At 48.1% G+C, this 615-nt stretch overlaps 1 protein-coding gene across 1 annotated transcript; it reads right to left on the bottom strand.

Moving 5' to 3' along the window:
• Positions 1-29: 29 nt before the first annotated feature.
• LOC111787155 (alcohol dehydrogenase 1-like) lies at positions 30-601 on the bottom strand (the record flags this gene model as incomplete). The annotated part of the gene is made up of 2 exons (XM_023667270.1): positions 30-438; positions 525-601. Coding segments are annotated over 2 exons (486 nt in total), but the record flags the coding sequence as incomplete, so codon positions are not given.
• Between the last annotated feature and the right edge of the window lie 14 nt (positions 602-615).

The following is a 615-nucleotide window of genomic DNA, read 5'->3' as shown; positions in this document are numbered from 1 at the left end:
AAGGAGAGTAGAGGGAGGAGTTAGTTTACAGCTAGGCCGACGGCGCCCAATCCAAAGATAGCGACGGAGGAGCCCTTTGGAGGCTTAGCAACGTTCAAAGTGGCACCAAGGCCAGTGGAAATGCCACAGCTAAGAACGCACACAATGTCGAGAGGAGCAGCAGGGTTGATTTTGGCCAGACAGCCTTGATGAACAACTGTGTATTCACTGAAGGTTGAGGTTCCCACAAAGTGGTAAATTGGCTGTCCGTTTTTGGAGAATCTTGTGTTCCCGTCGCTTAGCATCACTCCTCTGTCGGTGTTGATTCGTAGAAGATCGCACATGTTGCTCTCTTCCGACTTACAGTGCCGGCATTCTCCACATTCCCCTGTGAACACTGGAAGCACATGGTCCCCTGGTTTCAGATACTTGACGCCCTCTCCTACGCTCTCCACAACTCTGATTTGCCCAACACACCAACTAATTAATTAACTTCAATACTTCATACACAACATAAGCAAAGATTTCGAAGATCTGAAACATACCCTCCAGCTTCATGTCCAAAAATGCGAGGAAACAGGGGAGTTTGGCCCTGACAGAACACAAAAAGAAGCCATTTTGAGAAGACCCACAAAC

This window comes from Cucurbita pepo, unplaced genomic scaffold (assembly GCF_002806865.2).
Source record: "Cucurbita pepo subsp. pepo cultivar mu-cu-16 unplaced genomic scaffold, ASM280686v2 Cp4.1_scaffold006117, whole genome shotgun sequence".
Classification (NCBI taxonomy): domain Eukaryota; kingdom Viridiplantae; phylum Streptophyta; class Magnoliopsida; order Cucurbitales; family Cucurbitaceae; genus Cucurbita; species Cucurbita pepo.
The sequence above is the reverse complement of the archived record's forward strand: the minus strand, read 5'-3'. Positions and strand labels throughout refer to the sequence as shown.